The 24,229-nt window shown below is 40.8% G+C and overlaps 3 protein-coding genes across 10 annotated transcripts in view; 1 reads left to right on the top strand and 2 right to left on the bottom strand.

Annotated features, from left to right (window-relative positions):
* The window catches only part of L2HGDH (L-2-hydroxyglutarate dehydrogenase), a 28,492-nt gene extending 28,115 nt beyond the window's left edge, over positions 1–377 (bottom strand). For both annotated transcript variants that reach the window (XM_004681884.2, XM_012724348.1), the window contains exon 1: positions 214–377. In XM_004681884.2, coding sequence (XP_004681941.1) covers positions 214–350 — 137 coding nt within the window. In that variant the 5' untranslated portion in view covers positions 351–377. The remainder of the gene's footprint in view (positions 1–213) is intronic.
* Positions 378–514: 137 nt separating this feature from the next.
* On the top strand, positions 515–10,271 carry ATP5S (ATP synthase, H+ transporting, mitochondrial Fo complex, subunit s (factor B)). 7 transcript variants are annotated; one of them, XM_012724705.1, is made up of 7 exons: positions 526–567; positions 881–1,295; positions 2,672–2,723; positions 6,078–6,189; positions 7,316–7,524; positions 8,084–8,255; positions 9,001–10,271. In XM_012724705.1, exons 4-7 carry the CDS (start codon positions 6,083–6,085, stop codon positions 9,113–9,115), a joined length of 603 nt encoding a protein of 200 aa, XP_012580159.1. In that variant the 5' UTR covers positions 526–567; positions 881–1,295; positions 2,672–2,723; positions 6,078–6,082; the 3' UTR covers positions 9,116–10,271. The 7 variants fall into 7 exon arrangements, with proteins under 7 accessions (XP_012580162.1, XP_012580159.1, XP_012580164.1 ...); XM_012724710.1 differs by having other exon boundaries at positions 8,084–8,262; positions 9,001–9,077; XM_012724707.1 differs by lacking the exon at positions 526–567 and adding an exon at positions 584–716 and having other exon boundaries at positions 1,227–1,295.
* Positions 10,272–11,964: 1,693 nt separating this feature from the next.
* CDKL1 (cyclin-dependent kinase-like 1 (CDC2-related kinase)) overlaps positions 11,965–24,229 on the bottom strand; it is a 45,206-nt gene continuing 32,941 nt past the window's right edge. The window contains exons 4-10 of the mRNA XM_012724419.1: positions 23,834–23,906; positions 21,394–21,484; positions 20,570–20,770; positions 18,694–18,776; positions 15,926–15,982; positions 14,074–14,229; positions 11,965–12,558 (exon numbers count right to left, since the gene is read on the bottom strand). Of these exons, the coding sequence (XP_012579873.1) occupies positions 12,451–12,558; positions 14,074–14,229; positions 15,926–15,982; positions 18,694–18,776; positions 20,570–20,770; positions 21,394–21,484; positions 23,834–23,906 (769 nt within the window). The 3' untranslated portion in view covers positions 11,965–12,450. The remainder of the gene's footprint in view (positions 12,559–14,073; positions 14,230–15,925; positions 15,983–18,693; positions 18,777–20,569; positions 20,771–21,393; positions 21,485–23,833; positions 23,907–24,229) is intronic.

Genomic DNA, 24,229 nt, shown 5'->3' with positions numbered 1-24,229 from the left:
CACTTGACCTCTGCTCAACACAGCCTTTCTCATTAACTCCCCTCACAAATGCAGCCTCCAGCAGGTAGCTCCAAGGATTGATGTTGGGGTTTGGGCTTCACAGGATAGCAACCTTCACTCATGCCCAAGACAGGTGAGGAGAGCAAGGACATAGGTTCAGCACGAGGCACCCAGAAGAAAAGCAGCAGCGCAAGCGGGCCAGCGGCTACTCACCTGGTGCTGGCTCTTCGGCTACCTTGGCACAGAGACCTGGGCCTCCCCGCCGCGGGCCTACTCGCCGCAAAGCCCCCGGGGAAGCCCCCGAGGGCCCGTCCGCAGGCACTGCCCAGGTAACGCACCACAGACAGCATCTCTGCGCCCCCTCCCGGTATCGCAACCCAAGAAGCAGCCCCCGGAGTCTGGATCCGGGTGAGCTCTAGCCCCGCCTCCCACACGGCGACCAATGAGGCGCGCGCCACCGCCCCACGTGGGAACTCCTGTGGCCAATGGACGCTCGCAACGGAGGCTACCGCCAGCCGGCGCCGCCGCTGACGCGGGAGACACGCGTGGGGTCCGGTCTCGGACGCTGTGAGTAGAGGTGCCAGGCCCCGAGCGGGGCGGGACTTGTGGGGCGGTTATGCTCTGCCCCTTACTTTCTACCTAACTGGCCTGACTGAAAACCCGGCCCTCCGAGACGCGCGTCTCCGACCTTCACGCCGATTTAGGGCGTGATCACGGTAAACGTTAGGACTGTTGGGTCCAACGGCTGCCCCGCCCCTCGGTCGGCCCCGCCCCCGCCCCAGCCGGCTCGCCCGGCCCCTCCCTCGTCGGCTTGGGTCGGGGGTGGCACCTGTGGACTCCAGCCGGGGCCCCGCCCGGTGCTGTCACTGTCCCTCCACAGGGTGACCGCACATCCTGCCCTACCCTCGCTTCCGACCCGAGCTCGTGAGGCGACCACGCCCGACGGCCTGCCTGCAGTCTGGACTTCTTCGCGGGCTCCTGGTGGTGGCTCGTTGAGTCATCTAGCGCTGAGATGAGCCAGAATTTAGGAATCTGTTTCCTTTACTTAAAGTTCTGGTCCGAGTTACAGCTTTAAGTATGCCGTGCAGGCCTGGGGACAGCGAGATACCCGTGCACGTCGCTTTACCCCTATGTCCTGACCTACGATCTCCACAAGACCTAATCCTGTAAAAGCATGTGTTTACCGCCGCACCCGTTTGACCATAGTTTATCATTTTTAAGGGCAGGAAAAGAATAAAATGACAAAGTTTGATTGCTGGGAGGACCTGCCTATTTGACTTATGTTCTAATTATGGGTAAGGACTTGCCTATTTGAATTCCGTTCCAATTATGGCTTGCCTCAGACCCTGTATAAACCTGGAAGTGTTATTGTGGCCGCCTTTTAGAACTTTTTTGATGATTTCCTGAGCTGAAGCTCTTTAGGTGTTTAGGTGAGCAAAAGACATCGTGAGGGCTTTTATTATGTTCAAGTGGTTTTACTGCCTGGACAACTGCAGATACTTTGCTTTATGGGGGGTCAATTTAGAACGTTACCTGCTTGTTAAATCACAATTGTAAAAGTTAAAAAGATACTTTTTTAAAAAAAATTTTTGAGACAATTTCAGTCCCATGTAGTTGTAAGAAGGAGCTCCTGTGTATCATGCCCAGCCTCCCCCAGTGATAAGATCTTGTAAAACAATGTCATAGCAGTATGAGTACAATATCCAGGAAATTGACATTAGTACAACCCACGATATTATTTTGATTTCTTCAGTTCTATGTGTGTGATTAGAGGCTATACAATTTTTATCACCGTGTAGATCTTATAGTCACCAGTCAACTGCAGCACAGTTCCATCACCACGTGGATCACGTTGGTTGCCCTTTTATAACTACACTCTTACCTTCAGGGCACCCCATTCCCAAATCTATTTTTACTTTTTAAACTTTAATCGTTTCAAGAATATGATGTAAGTGGGGTTATTCAGTATTTATGGAGTTGCCTTTTTTCCACTCACTGTAATCCCTGAGAGCAATCCAAATTGCAGCACATATCCAAAGTCCTTTTTTTTTTATTGCTGAGTAGCAATGGTGTGGAGATACCATTGTATGTTTAACCATTGTCCATCAAAGAACTTCTGAATTGTTGCCAGTTTTCAGCTATTTTGAATAAAGCTGATTTGAATGGTATACACTCTTTGTGTGAACCTGTGTTTATTATCTGGGATAAATGATCAAGAGTCCAGTTGCTTGATTATATGATAAACATGTTTAGTTTTGCAAGAAATTTTTCAAAGTGGCTGGACCATTTTACATTCCCACCAGCAATGTTTGAACAATTTACTGATTGTCACAGTATTTAGTGTTAACAGTATTTTTTTTTAACCATTATGATAGGTTTATAGTTGAGATGATTATTTTTTAGCTTTCACAGGACAGAGTTGACTAGTTACTAGATTAAATATGAGTTACACAGTTTGAGAGTCTTTATGGTGGCCAGCTGGGCCTGTAGTAGTGACTTTCTACTTTGTGCTTTTGAGTATGACCTTAATTTAGTGAGGTAAAAGAATTGCTAATACTCTTCTCTTTAAGTAAAAATTTCTTTCCTTAACCTCTCCCCTGGAATTAGCAATGCATTATTTCAGTCAGGTAATTTCAAAGTAAGAGCTCACTTTACATGTCTTTGGCTCCAGATACTTGTATTCCTGACACCTCCCTCCTGCGGCTGAGAATTCTTCTTCACCTGTAAGTCAATGAGTGCCACATATGATGTTGGCCTAGAAGTAACTTTTGGGACCTTTGCTTCCTGTTTCTCACTGCTCTGTTCTATCTCACCTCAGAAATAACAGTAGGCATCAACAATGCATGATTTGCAATGAGATGAGGTTGTAATTTGGGAAAAATTCCAATTCTGATACTCCCCCACCCCTCTTGCCATAATTTTACCACCCTCAAAAAATTTGAGATTTGTTTAATTTTTTAGCTATCTCTATGAATAGTCCACTAAAATACTCACATTTACTAGGTTAAAAATAGAACTTCAGCGCTAGAATAAACTTTGTTTTTATGGAAACAGGAACTTTCAGTGAAGCCTACCCAGAAACACTGTATATATGCTGTTTTGAGTCCCACATTAGAAGTCTTGACTCTTAAGTCACAAACATAATTTCAACTTTTAGAAGCCATAGTAATATAGTAGTGGCTGTTTTCTAACTTGCTTTTAACCGGTTTCATTTAATTCATTAGTGCTAAATTCACTAACTCACCACTAGAGGTCTCCTCTTTCCCTATAGAAAGCATTCCCAGGTAGCTGCTTTGAGTTTTTCTGAAATGCCTAAAGTCAAATTTGCAAAATCACACTTTCTCAAACTATATTGCCAAATAATGTTTGATACATATGCAATATAATACTACTCAGTAATCAAAAAGATAAATATGCCATTCACAGCAACATGGATGGAGCTAGAAGGGATTATGCTCAGTGAACTAAGAAGGAAAAATAAAATTATAGGATGGTTTCACTTCTAGGAAGAACATATGGAAACCAGATAAAGGATCAGGAAAAAAAAAGACAAAACTAGCAGGAAACTGTAAGTTGGAGACATTCAGCAGGGAAAGGCAAGGGAAAAGAATCAAAATGGAAGGGAAGAACACAGGAGTCCATCCAGGGTGATGGATCATGTATTTCTTGGTGGTGGTAATTTTATGGGGACAATAGCCGAGAGGAGCATTCAAGCACTGTACAAAAATGAACAAGAATATAGAAATATAGAAATAAAATGAAAAAATATTAAGTGTATAAAGAAGTTAATGGAGATAACTTTCTGCAAACAAGGTTGTGTGGGGCAGAGGGGGTGGAAAGGCCTGAATTAAAGTTGGAAATCCCAGGTTTGTCAACGAGGTTGGCAACTAGTGAAGTTATTAGAAGTGAGCGTGAATGGAAGGAGCTGTGTTTTTTTTTTTGTTTGTTTTTGTTTTTTAAACAAAAAGCTGGAAGGGACGAACATGAGAGAAGCAGCATCTGGAGTGGTTTGCAGCAGTGAAGATAGGGAATGTTGATGTTGGGACATTGTTGAAGGGGGCTGGTGATCCCAGCATCTCTCACTGTTTCACAACCGTCTTCCTTAGTCACTTCCTCAACTCTAAGGGAGTCCCAGGCCTCTTTCTAGTCTTCTTCCTGAATGTTAGAGCAACACAAAGACTATAGAGAGCCCTAAACTGACAAGAGAGAAATAGGTTCCAGTTTCAGAGCTGCCATCAATTAGCCATGGAACATTGGGCAAGTCCTTTCAAATACATGCATTTATTAATACTCCACCCTGCTCCAGAAAGGTTTAGGCTGACAAGTTGTTTAAGATCACCACTTCTGTTTCCTCATCTCTAAATGAGAGGTCTGGGTGGTCTGCATTTTCTCCAGCTTTAGCATTTTGTGACTGATTCTGATATTCATTGACCATTTCTATATAGAAGCTCTGCTAAACTTCATATTTAGGATATGAAAAACTGGGGGGCAGGTGGGGGGACAACTTAATCCTGTCCTCTTGACTTTGTTTTCTGTTAATGGCATCACCATCCTATCAGTTGACTGGGGACAAAAACGTGGTGTCATCTTCAATTCTTCTGGCCTTTGCTCCAGCATCTCATTTGATGATCCTTCATCAAATGATGATGTGATCCTTCCCAGTCTCTCCTCGTGGCTCTCTTTCCTATGGCCACATGAAGTTAAAGCTCTTTTTTTTTTTTTTTTAAAGATTTATTTATTTGTGCATACAGAACTGGGGTACAGGTCAGAGGCTCAGGGGCGGCGAGAGGCTTCACCAGAGACAGAGTGGGGAACAGAACAGGCAGATCGACGAAGTACACTGCTGAGGGGAGCAGCGGGCAGGTCAGGAGAGGCCTGCCGTGCCATGTGGTCATCTCCGGGGCAGGCGGGAATCGAACTCATGTGGAAGCGGCTTTATATTCTCAGTGCTGTGCTTTAACCCGCTGCGCCACCAGGGAGGGCCTAAAGCTCTTTTTGACTGTCTCTCTGTCCAGTTCTGTTAACCTTCAGTTTTGATGGTGTTCTGAATAATACCCCTGAAGCATAACTCTAAGAGTGTCAGTGATCTATGCTAACACCTCCGTGACTTCCATTTATTTGAAGATTGTCCAAATCCCCTGTCTGATCATGCTGGGCCCCATCCTGATATAACTGTACAAGTTGAGTACTTCCTCCTGACCCCTGTGGGCTAACGAAACTGAACTACAACAGACCTTAAACATTCCTGCCTCAACTAATCACCTGGCACCTTGCCTGTCATCTTCGTTGAAATCTAGTCTGTCCTTATTTAACCCTTTGAGATATTTTCCAGGTCTTATCATCTATTTTAACTACTCACCAACTTGCTTTAACTTACTCTGCCCTGTAGTAAGTGGTCCTTACAGCCAGAGACCATATTTTAGTTCTTTGTTTTCATCCTACCTGGCACACTACTAGATAAATGTGAATTGAAATAAATAAGATCAAGCCAGTTGAGACTTAGCTTTCCAACTCATAGTTACAGATTCTTATAGCTGGACTTCACCTGAGCAAATCATCTTATAAATGAGAAAGCCAGTGGTCAGAGAGGTGAAGTTACTTGCCAAGTCTTTCCCAGCTGTGTTTGCACAGTTCTTTGTTTGCCCCTTTCTGGTGATACTCCTTACAGGCTTGTATTAGAAAGATTTGTCTTCGTGTCTCCTCTCCCTTCCAGATTAGATTTTAGTTTGTTATTTTGATTCTGGGTATGTCCATTATAAGTGTAGCTGATTTCAGCAAATTGTAGGTGCACCGCCCGAATGGACACGAGGTGGCAGCACTCAGGCTAACTTCTTATTTGCACAAAGGAATTTAAAGTCAAGGCTGAAGGGAAATTTAGAGACTATCCAATCCAGCCTGTGTGTTTCGTTTTGGCAAAAAAGCAAACAAAACTGCTAACCAGTGAAGGCAGTGACTTCTTCAATAACTTTCGAGTAGCAACGGAGGCATCAGCACAGATCAAGAGCATTGACTTCGGGGAGCATGGGACTTGATTGCTAGCTGATCATCTAATGTGAATTTTTTTTTTCTGTGTTTAGATCAAATGATGCTGCTTAGAAAAACTTCCCAGAAGTTGTGTGGCTTAAAGAAACTCCCATGGTCATGTGACTCCCGTTACATCTGGGGTTGGTTAAATGCAGTGTTTAATAAGTAAGTTATTCTAAACTAGTGGGTAGGAATATGGGGGTTGTTGTAGCTAGCTGAATTCACTGTAGCTAATTTTGTTATTGTATTTCAGAAATAGTACTTTTTGTGTGGATCTTTTGGTTAAAAACACACAATTTATGTAAAAACCCAAAATAGATTTATGAAATATTAATTGCCTATTTGAATTGCAGGGTTTCAGCAATTTTTCTTGTGTCTTTTTGGAATTTCTAAGATCAACACTATTTCATAATCAGAAAAACTCAGGAAATGTCCTTTTAGAAAAGTTTATTCTATAGCTTCTTAAGGAATATAGTTATCCTTTTAAATACAATCAAGGAAACTCAAGTATGTAAAACATTAGTGTGTACGTGCTTAGAAATAATCCTTTGAAACTGATAAGAAGCATCTCATTTTTTAGTATAGCACTAACATCTCTGACCTTTAGTAAAAAAGGTGTATATGTAGAAATTAATTTATATCACTCAATGCTATTAATTTGAACATAGGTTCAAAACTTTCCATCATTATCAAAATGATAACCATGTACAGTCACTCATTCATACATAGTTCCTAAATAGCTCTGGGAGTCAAGCACTGTGCTACATACAAATTACTAGTGAAGATGTCTGTCGGAACTCAAAAATAATGGGCTTGACAGTTGACATGGAAACAAAAAAGCAAAAAGGTAGAGCCATGATATGTTTTTTTTTTTTTTTAAAGATTTTTTTTTTTTTTAAGATTTATTTATTCATACAGAACTGGGGTACAGGCCAGAGATGCGGAGGGTGAGAGGATTCACCAGAGACAGAGTGGGGAGCAGAACAGGCAGATCGACTAAGCACACCGCTGAGGGGAGCAGCGGGCGGGTCAGGAGAGGTCCGCCACGCCACGTGGTCACCTCCGGGGCAGGCGGGAATCGAACTCATGCGGAAGCGGCCCCAGATTCTCAGTGCTGTGCTTTAACCCGCTGCGCCACCAGGGAGGGCCGATATGTTGTTTTTTTAACATGGCTCTCACTAAACGTATCTTCCTGTTCAGTCACTTGGAATGAAAAGTTGTTGCTATTGTGTAGTTATTTTGGTGGCTATAGTTAAGAGGCTAATGACTTTTCTTTTCCTTTTGCCCACAGAGTAGATTATGAACGCATCCGGGACGCAGGCCCGGACCGGGCAGCCTCTGAGTGGCTGCTGCGTTGCGGGGCCATGGTGCGCTACCACGGCCAGCAGAGGTGGCAGAAGGACTACAACAGCCTCCCCACAGGCCCTCTGGACAAATACAAGATTCAGGCTATCGATGCCACTGACTCCTGTATCATGAGCATTGGATTTGATTACTTAGGTAACCAGCTTATCGTTTGCTTAGGGGAAATTCAGATGATTTGCCGTGACGTTTTGTGGCCGTTGACTCCTTCTTGTAGCCATACCAGTGTGTGTGATGCCCTTTGCAGTGCAGTCTGACTTGTTTCTTGTGTATGATACTTATTTTTAAATGAGGTCGAGTTTCCAGACATCTTCCTCTCATCACAAAGCTTGAATCTACACATACCATTACTCTGTGATTTAGAATTAAAATCAAGGTTTTGTTTGTCAAACTATATTTGCCATGGAGACCTTCAGTAATGTGGGGATAATTATGTTCACACGGCTCCTACTTGTGTGGGCCTCTCTCTCCTCCAGTGCATGCACCTCTGACTGCAGGATGGTGCTGTCCATCACTAGCACAACCTGTATAGTGAATATCTTGTAACAGGGTGACTAAGTGTTTCAGTGTTCCTTGGACTGAGAGGTTTCTCGTGCCTTTGGACTTTCATTCTAAAGCCAGAATAGTCCCAGATAAACTAAGACAGTTGGTGATCGTCATGGTAATGTAGGCTCTTAAACTGTACTTTTTCTTCCAGCGGGCCTGCAGCATGTTGAAAAAATAAGGCTGTGCAAGTGTCACTATATTGAGGATGACTGTTTGGAGAGGCTTAGTCAATTTGAAAATTTGCAAAAAAGCCTGTTGGAAATGGAAATAATTTCATGTGGGAATATCACAGGCAAAGGCATCATTGCTTTGTATCACTTAAGGTAAGAGGTCAGTGTCAAAGAAAAAATGATAAAATGATGTTAAAATGAATAATCAGAATTAAACATTTGAGGATGTATCTTTTTTCAGTTTTGAAATATATAATTTAAGGAAATAAGAACTTTCATCTATAATACTTTAAAGCAGTTAAGATTATCAACCTTAATATATTAAGGTTACATTTCCTAAAAACTTAAATATATACCAGTTACCTAGCATGGTGCCTGCTACAGTAAATTTTCAGTAAGCATTAGCTATTATGCTTCCTCTCCATCTTTTAAAGCAATTTCCCCTATGTTCTGCCAGATACTCATTGTCACAGGAAGTCTGAGAAATTTTAAACACTGGGACCAGAAGTGCTGGTTTGTTTCTTACATTAGTTGAAGCTTTATCTTTAATAGAAACAAGCTTCTTTCTTAAAGAAAATTCTTTACCAGTTGTTTTTTCCTTTTAGGGGTAAGATTCATATTTCATATTTACATGCAAAGAAGTGCTATACTGTAACACATGTATAGTGTTTGGAAAGATTCAGTTAGAATTATTGATGTAATTCAGAACAACTAAACTTTCTGAAATCTGGCTCAATCTCTAGTGTGAGTTTCATTTGAAACAGTACTCTAAGACAACGTGTAAATGTCAGTTTGAAAGTGTAGGATGATACGAGTACATTTCTGTGTCTGATTTCTTCTAAAGTTATTGTTATAAGAGTAAAAACAAAATTGAAGTAACTTCTTTCTCTTTTTATAGTAACCTCAAGTGTTTGTTGTTAAGTGATCTGCCTGGAGTAAAAAACAAAGAAAACCTTGTCCAAGCCTTTAAGATAGCACTGCCATCTTTGGAACTAAAATTGGACTTGAAGTAAAATAGTAATAATAACTGTCTTATTTCAACATGAGTATCATTTGAAATTATCAATCTTAAATAGTAACAAACAATTATCAATAGAACTATGAGGATGTATTATCATAATATTTTCAAAGCAGAGTCTATTATATGCAGAAAAAAGTATTCTGGTGTGACTCACTAAAGTTACTCAATTGGAAGTGATTAAAGCAAATCATTAAATCACTTTAAGAGAACTGCAAACATGGTAGCATTTTAAATTCTAATAATATTTCTTATTTTATGTAAATATCTATACAGACATGTCTTGATCTAGATATTTGTGACTCAGATGTATAACAGATACTGTATTGTATTTTAACAGAGGCATGTTACTATAAATGTACAATTATGAAAGGCTGAAAGCTCAAGTTTAGATTTATAGGTGGAGTGAATTATGCAAATTTGTCAGTGGTTGAGACGTTCACATTGCTTCCAAGAGTTTGTTTGCATTTCTCATGATCTTGCATTCCTGTGTTCTTTATAATATATCTCCTGTCTGGGAATGAACAGTTTCGGTGTAATTCATCTATTTTGTAAGCCTAGTCTAGTTTTGTTAAAACTAGACATAAATATGTCTAGTTTGGTGGATTTAAATACTTTATCTGATTGCTGTAGAACAAAGAAAACAATCAAAGAAAGTACAGCTACCTTTATTTTTTGCTTAAATTAAAAAATTGTTTGAAATAAAATTTCACATGTCTAAAACATTTTTATTCCCTTGTATATCTTGGATACTACATCCTAAAAGTTCAAAAAATATCCAAAAGAAGTACAAGCACAAAATTCAGTTTCTATCTAGAAAGCAGTGATAAAGAATATCAGCTATAGATAAAATAGATCTTCATTTTTACTGCTTGAAATAGCCTTCAGTCTTTTATTGTTAGCTATATACCAACTTGTTTATACATATTTGATTTAAACTTTAAGTTGTTGAATGTAATCTTGATTGGAATTAATTTTGAAATAAATACTTTCTACAATGTGGCATTTAGGTAGAAAGATGAATTTTAATTGTGTTTGAAACCAACTTATGTAAATAGCACTTAGCATAAATGATACACTATTTACTGATAAAATTGCCACTGTCATTTAAAAATTCAGAAAATAGCAAATAAAAAAGAATATATATAATAGTTTCTTTTGAAACAGTGATAATTCCATGCTGTGGAGTGGATTCAGATATGGCTGAATTAAGTACAAGTATACATTTAATAGAACTCATTAAAAAATGATCCCTTCTATCTCAGGTTTATTTGATTACTATTCAGTGAAGCAACAGGTTAAACTTAGTCTGGAGTTACTTTTCTATTAGGAATGGTTTTCTATAAAACTACTGAATGAGTTAGGCACTTTGATGAAATATAGTCATCTGCCTCTGTCAAGTGCATTGTTTTGAATCAAGGAAAAAACAACACACTGTAAACTATTCACAGAAGTTGGACATCCTTCCTTGTCATTCAAATCAAGGTTGTATAACAAGAGTTAGCTAACACTGGGAATATTGATTTAGCTCACTGTCAGCTCTATGCAAACATTGGGTTGCCCTCAGACGTCATTAAATTGACAGCCCAAATTATTGAGAAGATGAAGAATTTGGGGATTAGTCAACAGTCAATGAATTCATCAGATGCTCTCATGAAGAAAATCTTTGTTATATAGTGCATTAAACAGAGTGAAGAAGAAATGTTTGAAGATACAGTAAGATACTTCAAAAACCATTGCTGAGAGCTATTAGGAAACAGAAGCAGCACATTAATCAAAAATGATGTTGAACCATTAGAAACAGGCATGAACTTCATATTAACCTGTGTTCAGGGGACAAGAACTTCATATTAACGTGTTCAGAGGACAAGGATAAAAAAAATGCTTAAATAAAAAATAGGCCAAATCAAAGATAATTATGTTATTTTAAGTATCACTGTCTAATGCTAGGAATCCTCAATATCGTTTTAGACTGCTTTCTATTAGTTGTTACTGATTACTTGTTTGGATAGGATATAGCTACACACATACGCATCTGTGTGAACATATATACACATACATACATACAGTATAAAAAGATAAAAAGACATTTCAGGGAAAACATCAGTTTTGCAATCTAATGTCTTGCATTACCCAAGTAAAAGCTCGAGCAGTTTCCCAAAATTCACATCACTATGTATAGTCCTGCCTATAGGTCTGCCTCCAAGTCTGAGGCTGAGCTGGAGAGCATAAAAGTGCTAATTACTGTGACGCTCACAAGCTCAGTTCCTGTGAAGCCTGTAGATCTTGTTCTATCCCCTAGTCATCAAGTTCCAGCCATTGTGTACAAGAGCAAATGTAATGGATTATAGTAAATCCATCTAGCCTGTGAAAATGACTAAGATACTCCCCTTTACTAAAGATAAGATGGAAATATATGTAAAAATTGTCTATAATGGCCCTCCCTGGTGGCACAGTGGGTTAAGGAGCAGCGCTGGGAAGCTTAAGCCACTTCCACATGAGTTTGATTCCCGCCTGCCCGGGAGGAGATCCACATGGCTCAGCAGACCTCTCCTGACTGGCCCGCTGCTCCCCTCAGCAGTGCACTTCCTTGATCTGCCTGTTCTGCTCCCCGCTTTGTCTCTGGTGAAGCCTCTCACTCTTCGCATCTGGCCTGTACCCCAGTTCTGTGTGAAAAAATAAATAAATCTTAAAAAAAAATTGTCTATAAATATATCACTATAGAATTGTACACGTTAGTAGTAGTTTATGAAAATCCATATAATTTTAAATATTTGGAACTCAAAAATTCAAAAAAAAATTCAAAATATAAAAATCAAAAGAGAATAAGCATGAAATGGAATTTTTAAAATTTTGATTTTAAGAATGGAAACTCCTTGAATAGGATGCTGAGACAATCTTAAAAAGACAGGAGATAGGATTCAAGGCAAGCATCTAAGGAAATACATGTGGGCATTTCATAATCCATTTTTCACTTGTTGCATATAGTAAAATTGAAGTATTCATCTTTTGTTACATTTTTAATTTTGCCAAAGGTATGGACAGGAGATACAATTAATATTTAGTCCATAAGGTAAGTCACTTAGATACAACAAAAATGTAAATGAAAATCCAAGTAGTCTTTCTGCTGTCTGTACACCTCCATGGAGCAAGAAGACCGCATCTGGAATTTTCCTTCACATCATGCCAAGGGGCCTCCCAGTGAGTTAGTTACTTAATGTTTTCCCCTGATGGTATTCAATGTTGTGATTGTTCTCAAACAACTATATATGTTTTATTTTCTCCAAATTATCAATGAGTTCCCTTTCTTATCATCAATCTCTAAGATCCTTAAATGTTTGGAAAGCGATAGTGAAGTTTCTTGGGATTACAGTAGTACTTCTTAGTGTCCAAAGCTGGAAGGATGCTGCTGCTGGCCAACTGAGGTAGGTACTGCAGCTGAAAATACAAAGCACATCATTACATTTGTTGCTATTCACTTTTTTGATTGTTGATAACAGAGTACAAAAGAAGTCAGTAAGGAACTTCTTCAGCACAGAAACACTCCCTGTGCAAAGGAGTGTTTCACTTCAGAGAGCAGATGTTTAAAGTGGGTCTTTGCTTTTCCTTTTAAAGGTTTACTTTATTTTGAAAAGCAGGTGCACATCATGAGAAAGTTTAAAAAAGAAGGAAAGCTCTGTATATTAACATTGGGAGGAATATAGATTCACAGGAGTTAAGAGCCTACTGAACCCTTAGGGATTATGTAAGTCAATGCCTTCTTACTCTTTAGTTAAAAAGGCAAAATTGCTTCTTTGTGCTGTCAGAAAATGCTTGGATTTATTCTCAATGTCAAATAAAAATGAGAACACACGCTTTTTGTGTTCTATATGATCCTAGAAAAACATATATGAAAAACAGGTACTTTTTAGTTCTTTTAAACTAAACTGCAAAATCCTTTCAAGACCTATAAAAAGTATACATCAATTCGCAGGGCACCTCTTTTCTTTCAAGTAGAAAGATTTCCATCATGACCCTTCACTCAAAGTAACACAGCAAACTAGGGGGCAGGCATCTCTGTGGGGAAAATCTATTTCAGCTTGTTGTGCTATCTGGTTCCTAACTGACAAGGACCAACATAAAAGCATTCTTAATTCCAATGTGCTGGCCTGTTTTAGTGCTCTCGAGTCCATGGGGTAGCTGTTCCTAATGGACCTATCTATTCTCCTTTCCACTAAATTTTACACATTAACCAGTGTGCTGGGCAGTAGAGGCTGCGAAGGGAGACTTAAGACAAGATAATGGTAGTTTAAGTGGTACCTCACAGATCCAGAAGTAACCAGAACAGCCAGCACACCTTAGTTGTGGTTACAAGTATAATCTATTCTAAATTATTATAGCTTTTGGCTTAAGAATCGATACTTAAGCCCATTTTGCTGTTTTACACCCATCATGGTTCTTCACAGGCTCCACAGTGTGCAGTGTGGATGCCATTCTTTGGTCACGTGTACTGTTCTGTGGTCCCTGAAAGTACTCATCACTGTAGTTAGCCTAGATAATTCTGATGAATCCCTTTTTGGATAAACCTGGAATGTCAGCCAACACTTAAGGTAAACATGACAGCGAACTGCCTAGGAAAAATCTGATTTCACTTTCCAAAGCACAAGAAGTGTGCTCAGTTAGTCTCACGCTCATAAACCTGGCTGAGACTTGTGCTTATGCACACCCTAAACTGGTCAGTGAGTGGCAGCAGGGGACTCAGGAGACCTGTGAGATTCAGAAAGATGGAAGACTTTTTTGGGGCCCTGACTGATGGATCAGATCACATGCCGCCCATTTAGTTTTGGAATGACAGTACTGAGTTGCAAGCCACAACTGCAACGTGAAGTACAGATGCAGTCTGTGCCGGGTGGGAGGTATGAGATCTGCTGAATGTAGCCTTGGCTGTTTTGGCAAACAGGGCTCCGTTTTTACCCCAGGTAGGTGCTTTCGGCTTGGTCTCAGGGTCTTCCTTGTTGGTTTGTTGTGCTCTTTTGCCAAGTCCCCAATTTCTCTGATGCTGTGAAAGTATGAATGCTGCAACAGCTGTTCACAAGTCATTCTCTCAGCAGGATTCATGTGGAGACAGCCCTAAAAATTGAAAGTTGCCCTTTTTTACTTCTTTAAAGTTGTATTAGCTTATTACTGTCATTCTTTTTCTTAACCTTTCTTTGAAAGGTTAAAGTCTTCAACTAGAGCCAAGAGGGGGAAAAAGTGTGGAAAAACACAGGAATCATGATTTTAGTTTCTCCCATAATCATTCCTAAATGTGTAATCCTGTAATAAATAAATAGCTTCTAGAAACAGTAACAATCATTTTCTCCTACTTGTTCTGTAGGTACAAGGTAGTTAGAACTCTGCCCTGAGGAAATCATACATGCTTTTTTAGTTCACATCAGTGTCCAACTGGAGTAATCCACTTAAACAGTTTGGCTCTTTAGACATACTTTGTAAAAATTAGTTTACTGAAAAAAATAATACCTATATATGGTTAAAAATAAAATGCACACAGAATACAGCTAAGTCCTAATTCTTCCACCCCCACCTCTTATAGAATTAGCCACTTTTTTGTTTTGTTTTTAGTATATTATTCCAGAAATAGTCTATGTATTATGAACATACGTATGTGTAGAAAAGGGAAGCATAATATTCATGCTTTTATGTTACATCATTTGTAACTATTTGTTTTGCCATTAAGTAGACCATAGGGCTTATAGTTGGATAAATTAAACCATTTTAAAAAAAGATTTATTTATTTATGCATATAAGAACTGGGGTACACACCAGAGGTCCAGGGGGTGAGAGGATTCACCAGATACATAGTGGGGAGCAGTATAGGCAGATATACTGCTAAGAGGAGCAGCAAGCAGATCAAGAGGGGTCTGTCACACCATGTGGGTCACCTCCCTGAGAGGGATTGAACTCATGCTGTAGTGGTTGCAGATAGTTTCATATTACTGTGCTTTAACCCATTGTGCCACCAGGGAAGGCCTTGGATAGATAAAATCTTACAATTACATCCTTCAAGGAATGCTGTCAATTTATAAATATATTATATACCTTTTGAGGTAGACAGAACATTGACTATAGCTTCCAATTAACATATGTTCTTCTTTTTACACAATGCTATATATTTCTGAAAACATAAAAATCAAATTTAAAATAAAAACCTAGGGCCTCCCTGGTGTGCAGTAGGTTAAGTCTCAGCACTGTTAAGCAGTCCTCAGCCACTGCAGCATGAATTCGATCCCTGGCCAGAGAGGTGACCCATATGACACAACAGACCTTCCCTGTCTCTCCCACTGCTCCCCTCAGCAGTGTATTTCATCAGACCTGCTTGTTCTGCTCCCCACTTTGTCTCTGGTTAATCCTCTCACCTCCTGCACCTCTGGCCTGTACCCCAGTTCTTGTATGCGTGAATAAATACATCTTTTTAAAAATCAAAACCTATTTTTAAAACACTAGGGAGTTGGCTACTTAAGAGGATCTATGGCTACACATTTTTTGAAGAAAAGAATTTTTTCTTGTAAAATACTACCCCTCTGAAATTTCTAGTTTGTGAAATTTAGATTTCAAATATAATGTTAGGTTTATTTAAAATGAAAAACAGCTGTTTTCACTGTAATAGAATGTGACCCATTTTAAAAACTGGAAATATTTATACTTTTCAAAGTACAAAAAGAACACTAAAAGGAGCACTTTTCAATTCATGGATTGACATAAATCAGATTCCCCAGTGGTGACAGCTGCTATGTACTTTCTGGTCTGTTAGAAGTCCTGGTTTTACCTTTAGGAGCCCCAAGGCAGGAAAAGAGATGTTTGGAAATTTTAATTCAAGTGGTTCCTGTTTTAAAAAAAAGAAAGACAGAAAAGGGGGTTGTATTTATAGGATATTCAAATATTAGGTTGCCTGAGATTAACTTTCTTTTGAGCAAGAGAATCATCTTCCTGGCATCCCTCTTGCCTTCTCCACCCTCTGCGCACCCCACCTCCCACCTGAAACAACCTCCTATGTCTGTTTCACAAGCTCCTTTCCCAACCTCCAAATTGCTTTTCTAAAGTTTCTTCTTAACCACTCCCTTCATTACTGATGCAAGTAGAAAATTAATAGGGAATACTAATGAAAATGATTAGGGAATGCTAATGAAAGCAGTTATTGTTTTTCTTTTATTCTGCCTCAATTTATAGAGTGTTCCTTTTCTTTGAGCAATTTTTGGTATTTATATCGGCATTTATATAAAATGTTTCTAGTTATTACATTTGTTGACATTTGTATAAATTCAGAATAGCACTTCTTCTCTACAGGTGAACAGATGTTTCTTGTTTTTCTAGAATAAACACTTGTCTCCTCCCACAAGAGAGTGATGTTTCCCTGGTCATCACACTATTTATAAAGAACCTTCCTGCAGACAGTCATCAGTCTCTCTTTGGCTTTCTGAGGTATTTTGCTACAATTAACATGATGGAGCCAATCAGTCTTAACCCTATAAAGTGGCCAAAAGTCCAGCAATCAGACAGGCCAGTTGAAAGATGTACCACTGACACAAAGCATACTTGAGGAGAAAGCTAAGGAAGTAGGAGCCAGCCAAACTGACTTAAATGAGCAAGTGCACTGCATGTCAAAATATGGTGTGTGTGGGCTGGAGGACGGAGCAGCTGGCCAGCGCCTCTAACAGTCTCGGGTGACGTGCCACGTACAAGAGCACCAAGTTATTTGGGACTGGACGCCACGCCCCAGGAGCCACTTCCCCAGAGTACACTTAACTAATCTCTGATAAAAGGGCCTCAGTTTTGGAGTTTCCTAAGATCAGGAAAAATAATCCTATGGCAGGTTTGTATCAGTCCTTGAGAGCATTTTTCTCCATAGCTGAGATAAGTCCCTTGCTATTTCTGTGTGTTGAATCGGAGCCCTGCTGGGAATGGCCACAGCACTGCTGCCACTGGGTTCTGCTGCCTCAGCAGTAGCCTTACACAGGGACACAGGTTGGCCCATCCTGCCTGCTCAGCAGGTTTTCCAGCCCCAGCAGCCAGCAGGCCGCCTCCTGCAGGGTTGCAAATGACCAGCAGAGGGACAAGGACACAGATGTTCACCAAGGCAGCCCCCACATGGCTTTCTTCCTGTGTTTCTGTCAACAGGAAATCCCCTGTAGGACAACCTCTGAGAAACCATGGGAGTTTTTTACATCTATGAAACCTGGTTGTTTCTGAGGCTTCACTGGTAGAAAGGCGAACAGGAAATCACTAAGGGGATTTTTGTGTGGAACTGGGACCTTCCAGGTCACAGGGAGCAGCTGGGTCACCTTCCATATGCCAGGTGTCACTCCTGCCTCTTTGTCTCAGCACCATTCAGCAGGACCCACTTTTCCTATGGCTAGTGCTGCGGAGGGCAGGCTGGGGGGAAGCGGAAAGTGGAAGCCTCTGTTGCAGGAAAAGCCAAGAGGCTGAGGGAACAGGAGGCTCAGACGGAACTTGATGGAACTTCCATCTGGACCCATCTATCGGAGGATTGGTATCTATTTGAAAGTAACTTCCTTGACAGTACATTTCAGGATTCCACAAACTTGTGTTCTGAAATACTTTTGGTTATAATACTGACTGTTTAGAAGACATTAATTATTAAAGACATAAAAAACCATAAAGAAGAGAAAATCCATTGTTAATATTTTGATATATGTCTTTCAGCCATTTATTTCACAAGTGTAAAAAACTCTGCATGATTTTCTAGAGGCTGTCATTATTTTGTACTTATATATGTACATGTGTATATTTTTATTTTTATTACAATTATGTAAGTTACATATATCTATAAAAACTGTCATTTAGCAATAATGTGTAGACTTTTCTTCAGGTGAATACATACAAATTAATTACCGACTATACAGGTATTTCTATTATAAGGATGTACCATCATTTATTTAATCCCCTACTGATGGAACACTAAAGGAAATTATTCCTATTAAAGAATGCTACATCTTTATGTCCTCAGTCTAATGGTCTAATTGTCTAATGGTTTCATTGGGACAAATTCTTGAAAGTGGGTAGGGAGTGTGCATATTTTTTAATTTTTCAGTTTTTAAGAATGAGTGTTTGTCCCACATTGGCCACAGAGGAGAGGCACGGGAGTGAAGCTGACCAGTCAAATTCATTGCTGCTTTCTCCCATGTTCTGAGCGCAGCAGAAAAGGGATTTGCACACTGCTGGATTTTCCTAGATGGGTTTTCGCCTAAGACTTGAACTACTAGCTTATGAACTAAAAATGATGTTGGACAGGGGAAGTTAGGCCAGGCAGCTCTCCATTCCTCTGCAGCATGCTGGCTACACTCTGCTACCAGCAGGCTTTAAGTTGGCAATGAAGCCACGGGCTTACTAGCCAATTTGCTGCAATTTTCTTTACCACTCTTAGACTGACCATCTAGTGCAGAGTGAGCAATAGCTTGGGCAGTGACTAACTGACAAAACCTAGTTAGCCTGCAACTTCCCATGTAAACAGAAAGATCGCCACCTAAAGACTCACAGCCCTGACATACAGGGCTCTTCCCAAAGTAGGCTACTCACCATGTCTTCAGGGTCTGGAATTTTTACCCCACTGAAGTATTGATTTGTGCTAAATACTTGCTGGTGCCTAGGAATGAGGTCTCCTTTGGACAAGAAGAAAGTGAGGTCAAGTTAGCAAGTACTGATCTATGGTTTGCCCCCATCTCTGGTGTCTGTGCCCATGCCTAGAAGGCTGAAGTTTTGTCTGCCAGTCAGAGGAGAGGCATTCAGGCAGCTCTGCAGGTCCTGCATGAAACTGGCAGTAGGCAAACTGCAAAAGCACAGAGGGGGCCCAGAAACTGAAGGCTAGAGGACTCCTGACGGTCAAGATGAAAGCATTCACCTAGCACTTGGAACAGGGACTACCACATAGCAGGAACTCAATATTTGAAGAAGGAAAGAATAGAAAGAGGAGAGAGGGTGGGAGAGATAAAGGAAGGAGGGAAGATGGGAAATCATGAAAGATCTTCCAGCCAAAGACAATACATTTCCAAGTTGGAACCACCTGTTTTCATCTTGACAACCAGCAATCACTTGGAAATCCCACTTTATTTACTGTCTATAAGCAATAATAAAAGCATATTTATATTCTGGAGGACTATATGTACTTCACCCATCCCATATCTTAGCCAAATGAATTAAAATCATTCCCACCTAAAATTCTAGGGATGATACACTTGAAGAGTAGCTTTGTTCAAAGACTATAAGGAGCTACTCAGAGGGTACTTCCAGGCCCACTTCCCAGAGAAGAGTTAGAAAAACCCTCCCCAACAGGGCTCCAGAAATGCTGCCATTGGGCCTGGCTGGAGTTCCTACCCCAGAGTGTCAAGGAACCATCAATAAAATGTACTGCTTGTTTTGGAACTTGATCTCTCACCCGCATCTAAAATCACCATGGGAAACATAGCAGAAGGCAGTTAGGTGCTCTGGCAGGATGCCAAGGTGCCCTACCTGTCACTCAAGAAAAGCCATTAACAAATATTTACTGTCTATAACGTGCAGACATTAGTGGAAGATAAATGGAAATAAAAGACGTGCTCTCAATTTCAGGCAGCTCACAGTATCTTTTGGAAGAGAAAAGCACAAGATGAGGCACTGGAGATGAAAAGGTGCTATAAGAATTTATAGGAGAAAGTGCTCACTTTAAATTGAGATACTCAGGGAGGGGGAGCTAAAGTCCCTGACTGTTGAAGATGGCAATTCATACTGGTAGATCTCTTCATCTGTTTCTCTCTCCTTCCTTCTCTTTGGGATAGGAAAGCAAGACAAGAAGAGTGATGTTGGAAGAATCAGTCTTTTTTCCTGACACCTGGAAGGTTGACTTAGACAACTTCCATTACCAAAAACTAGAATGTTTCTACTTGGTAGAGGGAATGTATGAGTTGGTAGGTTATGTTTTGGGGTCCAGGAACATTACTACCACTAATACCATTTATACAGAATTTTTTGAGCGCTTCTAGAAACTAAAATAGCCTAAACAATCATACCCAACAGAAATGCCCTCCTGATGGATGGTGGGGAGCCCTTATATCTGAATAATCCAAACTAGTCTGGTAGGATGAAGTCAAGGGCATCCAAAGAGTGCATTAGCACATCATAGGATATAAAATAAAACATAATAGGATTTTTTAAAACTGTTATGCCCTTGTAGAAAAGTTAGTCCCTATTGTTACTATGATCATTATTTAATCTGATTTGATTCAAACTATGCTGAAGAGAAAATCTGGTATCTTTTTTTGGCCATTAGTACCTATTCAGAAATGTTTATTCTTTTCATTAAAGCAAATGTGGACACCTTTCATGGAGTCATGCGAACATTCAGATGAGACTAGGACCGTGGCTCTGCCTTGCACTGACATAAGTAAAACTATCCAGCTTCCCAACAAAGACTACTTACCCAAAGTTCTCCTAATCAGATAGAGCTGATCCACGTCTGATTTTCCTGGCCACAGAGGCAACCCTGAGAGCAACTCAGCAAAGACACAGCCAATTGCCCAAACATCTACTGGAGGGCCATACTGTGTGTCCCCGACCAGAAGCTCAGGGGAGCGGTACCACCTGGTAGCCACGTAGTCTGTGTAGTAGTCACTTGGGCCAGCTGGCAGAGACGGGACATGGAAAACAGAGAAAGCAGTGGAAGCCTGGATCACAACTGGCAGGGGAAGACCAGACAAGTCAAGCTTGGGCCCTATCCTGTGGCTCTACTGAATCAGTGATTCTCAATACTGAGAGCTGCAATACTGGTCGCACATTAAAATTACTTCCAAATACTTGCAATATAGTATTTGTTAAATTACAGATGTTTGGGCCCCAATTCAGTCCAAAAGCTAAACACCCTGGTGAGAGGGGCTTGGGAGTGTCAGAAGTTTTTATAGCATACAGTTCCCTAGATGATTCTAATCTGCAACCAAAGTTGAAAACCACTCTTCTAAAATATTACTTCTGAAAAAAATTATTTTAGCAAAAAATGGTAGGAAGCAGGAGAGCAGCATACTTTTAAAGAACCATTTTACTGTGGCACTATACACAGCATACATTTGAAAACCACTGTATGTGCCTACATCTTTCAATACTACAAAACTGTGACTTATATCAAGCTTATGCCCTAAATATAGAAGAGCTATCTTTCTATGGCACAGCAGAAGGTGGCTGCTTTATATGATCCTTTATCATATAAAGAATCTTTTCATCTTTCATAGTTAAGAAAATGTCAATACTCACTCAAAAGCCGAGCAAATCCAAAGTCACAAAGCTTAATCACTGAGTGTTTTGTGATGAGGATATTTTCTGGCTTCACATCTCTATGTATACACTAATCGCAAAACCAAACACACACAGATTATTAAACAGAAACAATAATATAGAAGATCATCAAAACACATTAATATTCAGCAAATATTTGTGAAACAATCTGAACCTTACACAGACCTTTTGGATAATAAGCTGTTGCCGCAGCTTAAAATAAATCTAGTACCATACTTATCATAGCCCGAATCATCCAAATTCCAGAAGGGCCCCAAAAGACAGACAGGATGAAAGGGAAAATGAGAGTACAGTAGTCATGTTTAACAAATAAAAATGCAGGACAACCCAGTTAAATCTGAATTTCAGATAAGCAAGGAGTAATTTCTTTAGTGTGTGTTCCATGCCAGCAGGATTCCTTATCTGACTCCACAGTTAGTGAGGAGTCCTGTACCTGGCAACCTACAAGGCTCTGTTCAGCGCTACAAGGCTCTGGATGAGGCTGCAGCACGGTCTTGGGAGCTGAAGTTGGGGCTTAAGCAGAGCCATAATGCAGTTGTCTGACAGAACAGAGCACCGCCCGCCCCGCCCGCCGGGTAAACAGGACAAGCCCTGGGCCCACTGAGATAAGGAGGGGAGAGAAGGCGGGAACCGGAGCTTGCCAAGAGACCTCCCTTCCAGCTCCGACATTTGTCCCGATAAGATAAACAACAGGAGGCTGTGCTCACCCTCCAGGGAGAGTCGCTAGATGTCAGCTCTGTCCCACACACACAAGTCTTCTCAGAGCTGCCTCTGCTGCATGGGGTGCCGCCCCATGCCTGAGGTTGGACTCTAATCACCTGTGGTTTCCAAACCAAGGTGGACCTTGTTTAACAGGGTGATCTTAGTGAGAAGGTTTAGGAATATTTACGTGATTTTCCTATTAAATAATCATGTTCTTGACAAAGAACAAATCAACGACCTAATTAAGAATTACATAAAAACAACAGTTGGGTCAAAACACTGTTTTCCAGGGTTCTTCATAATCTTCCCGTCTCCCGAGCTTGTCTTCTCTCTAGAGAATAACACTGGATTTTTCCTCAATCTGAAAGGCTCTGCTTGGCTTCAGCTAAAGCCCTGGGGTATTCTTGATTTTCTATTGAACAGAATTTGGAGAGAAAGCAGAGGCTCCTCTTGGGGCTGGTTGTTACTCCAGCAGACCCACAGACCTATAGGGAGTGAAATCAGTGTCCCTCTTTCCTCATGGGTACTTATTATTCTGGAAAAACTGGGAAAGATACTATTTCTTTCTGGATTATTTTACTATAATCTATCTGGTTTTCAAAAGCAAATGCCTCCAAGATCACTTCACATATCACTATAATTAGGTACACCCCTGAATCTCATGATGCCAGATGGTCAAAGAACTTTGTAAGCAGGAATGTGCCCCCATTTTGTTCTGGGAATTCTTTACGAGTTTCTACGCCCTCCCCCCACAGCACATGTTTTCAAGCAGAGCCTCTGGGGTTTTCCAGGGAACTGTGGTATGCATTATATTTGTCTTGAGTGGCTCTGATCTCTCCAGCAGGGCCTTGATTTTGTCTTTCCTGATCCAAAAATAAACCTTGCTCCATCCTAAAACTTGCTGTCAGGAAAGTGACAATCTTCACCCATGGTCAACAACAACGTACAGTGTCCACCTCCTCCCCGACCTTCCAGTTTACATGGCTCTTGGCAAGGATTAGAACCTTCAGCTAAGGAAGGAGAAGCCTCGTTTTCTCTTTCTGAGAAGGCACCTTCAGGAAAAATCCTGTGGTACAGCTGGAGGAAGGGGATTCAGCTCTATCAGCTAAGTGGACCCTGCCTTCACTGGGATGGCAGCCTGCCCTGGTGGCCAAAATGAAGCTCTGGAAATAGAATCTGGTTTTTACATGCAGAGGTGGGCAGTGTTACACTGGAGGGAGCCTGTCTCCCCAGCACCTGTGGCGTCACATGGGCTAGACACAGTCTGCTGAGCCTCCACCAGGCCTCTCTGTGGCCAGAAGTGTCAGAGGCTCCCACTTGGCTCCTTCCTTCCGGCCTTGGCCCTCCTGGGACTCTACCTCCTGCAACTGAGTAGGCACAAGTCACCAAGGGCTCCCCTCCCCAATTTCAGATTTTTGAGGGCATCAGACCGATACTGACATGAGTGAAAGGGATGTCTATTTTAAATCTGAGTAGCTTCTATTCAATATAAACATATGGCTACTTGTTAAAATCACAAAAATGCACCTTCATGCAACATTACAAGAAGGAATCGCCGGGTGGGTATTTTTAGCCTCTACGCACCCCAACTAGGCTTAAGAAGATGTGCATGAAAAATTATATAAGCTTTGAAGAAAGGCTGCACCCCAGCTCAAAGGCAGCCTTTTGATTTTTCAGGGGAGATCAAGAGACTTACATTGTGTTTATGGCAAAAATTTACAGCTTGCAGTGTCTGCCAAGTTATGCTCTTCACAAGATGTTCTGGTACCCTAAAGAAAACAGAGAAGCAGTATAACCACATTTTTAGAGTAATTGTGGGATTCAGCTCAAGGAAAGGAAAAATAGAACCAAGACACACTGAAGTAGTGAAAACTCTAAAGCGACACATGAGGTCACCTCACTGCTACAGCAGTCATTGCAGAGTTCCCAAATACAAAGAACACATGGCCAGCTCACTGCTGAATTCTAGGGGCAGCAAGTTAATGATCACGCCAGCACTGATGTCTACAGACCGGGCCATGCACACCCACCCGGGCACGTGGGTTCCTCCCCACACTGTTCCTCGCTGATCACGAGCTGCACCCCATCCTGT

The sequence above is a fragment of the Condylura cristata genome, unplaced genomic scaffold (assembly GCF_000260355.1).
Source record: "Condylura cristata isolate star-nosed mole 26May11 unplaced genomic scaffold, ConCri1.0 scaffold00013, whole genome shotgun sequence".
Classification (NCBI taxonomy): domain Eukaryota; kingdom Metazoa; phylum Chordata; class Mammalia; order Eulipotyphla; family Talpidae; genus Condylura; species Condylura cristata.
The sequence above is the reverse complement of the archived record's forward strand: the minus strand, read 5'-3'. Positions and strand labels throughout refer to the sequence as shown.

Bases quoted from the DNA above. Each gene is read 5' to 3' on its own strand.
- ATP5S (XM_012724708.1), top strand. From the start codon at position 6,083: ATGATGCTGCTTAGAAAAACTTCCCAGAAGTTGTGTGGCTTAAAGAAA. The intron at 6,190-7,315 runs GTAAGTTATTCT...TTTTGCCCACAG, and splicing joins TTAAATGCAGTGTTTAATAA to AGTAGATTATGAACGCATCC. The intron at 7,525-8,083 runs GTAACCAGCTTA...TTTTTCTTCCAG, and splicing joins CATTGGATTTGATTACTTAG to CGGGCCTGCAGCATGTTGAA.